Here is a 1305-nt window from a genome sequence, read left to right on the forward strand (position 1 = left end):
CACAAGCAGCGTCACCCTGAAGGAGCTGCAGCAGTTTGGTCAAAAACAACAAACTAAACTTCTACATGGTTCAAATTCATAGAGAACGCTGCAGGCTGAATACATATGCACACACTATTTTTCACTTTTAGAACTTATTAGAATTTATTTTAGCAATTTTTTTTCCCCGTTTCATTTGAATTATCTTTCCAGAATTATTTTTTTAACTTAAAAATCCAAAGGCAACAAAGTGGGATGACCACATTTGCAAGGCACAAACATGACTTTCAGAAGTTTGTAGTCTTAATTCAGGATTTAGGCCAAAGTCTGGGTTTATAGCTGTGGGGGTAGCAGGGTGTCAACAGGAAATCCTTGAAGATATTTCATTGTTTGATGACAGAATCTAACTTTAAACTGCATCCTGTAAGGTTTTAGACAGCTGATGAGCTGAGCTCAGAGACTGTTTTATTTTTATATTTTTTTATTTTGGGGGTGGGGGGGGTGTCAGTATGTGCAAAGGTCGGGGGCAGTGCTTTCTTTAGGCCACATCCAGGACCCCAGCAGCCACCAGCTGTCTGGAGAGCCAGTCCAGCCCCTCATGTAGACCCATCCCACTGCGAGCATCACAGCCCTGGATGTGCCAGCTCCTCCCACAGCACAGCTTGTGCAGACTCAGCAGCTCAGTCATCTCCTCCACGGACACGGCTCCAGGAACGTCCTGCAGCAGAGCAACACAAAGTGATGGTGAAGCCCTGAATCTGTGCTAACACCACATTACTGTAGTTTAGTTTTATTTGGTTTTTCAGACCTGCTTGTTTGCAAAAATGAGCAGCAAAGCATCTCGCAGCTCCTTCTCTGTCAGTAGTTTGGCTAACTCACTGTGCGCCTCCATGAGTCTGTCCCTGTGGCAGCTGTCAATCACAAACACCACCGCTGCACAAACAGAGGGGAGGAGCTGTGGTTACATTAAGGTGAAAATACTTTGGTTCAGATAAAAACATCTAAAGTACTGGATGTTACTGCATCATTTTGTGCAGATTTGTTGAAAAACCAGATGACACAACTCAACACAGCACCTGCTGAGAAACAAAATAATCATTTAGCTTAATAAAAAAGACTTCAATGAATGCAGATCACCTGACGGGTCACACTTAGAGATGTTTTATTGTTGAATAGTGGAAAATGATGTTAAACAATCTCATGACACTGCTAAATGTGACAGTATGTGCTGAATATGGCTGTGTGCAAAACGGCAGGACGGGYCCTCCGAAGGTCGAATTTGTCGGCCGCATACGTCACAGCGCCGCGACGAAGGACGTCCAAAAC

The 1305-nt window shown here is 43.9% G+C and overlaps 1 protein-coding gene across 1 annotated transcript in view; it reads right to left on the reverse strand.

Moving 5' to 3' along the window:
* Positions 1–442: 442 nt before the first annotated feature.
* Positions 443–1305, reverse strand: part of trim23 (tripartite motif containing 23) — a 15298-nt gene continuing 14435 nt past the window's right edge. The window contains exons 10-11 of the mRNA XM_014023948.1: positions 788–912; positions 443–697 (exon numbers count right to left, since the gene is read on the reverse strand). Of these exons, the coding sequence (XP_013879402.1) occupies positions 518–697; positions 788–912 (305 nt within the window). The 3' untranslated portion in view covers positions 443–517. The remainder of the gene's footprint in view (positions 698–787; positions 913–1305) is intronic.

The sequence above is a fragment of the Austrofundulus limnaeus genome, unplaced genomic scaffold (genome assembly GCF_001266775.1).
Source record: "Austrofundulus limnaeus strain Quisiro unplaced genomic scaffold, Austrofundulus_limnaeus-1.0 Scaffold398, whole genome shotgun sequence".
Lineage (NCBI taxonomy): Eukaryota > Metazoa > Chordata > Actinopteri > Cyprinodontiformes > Rivulidae > Austrofundulus > Austrofundulus limnaeus.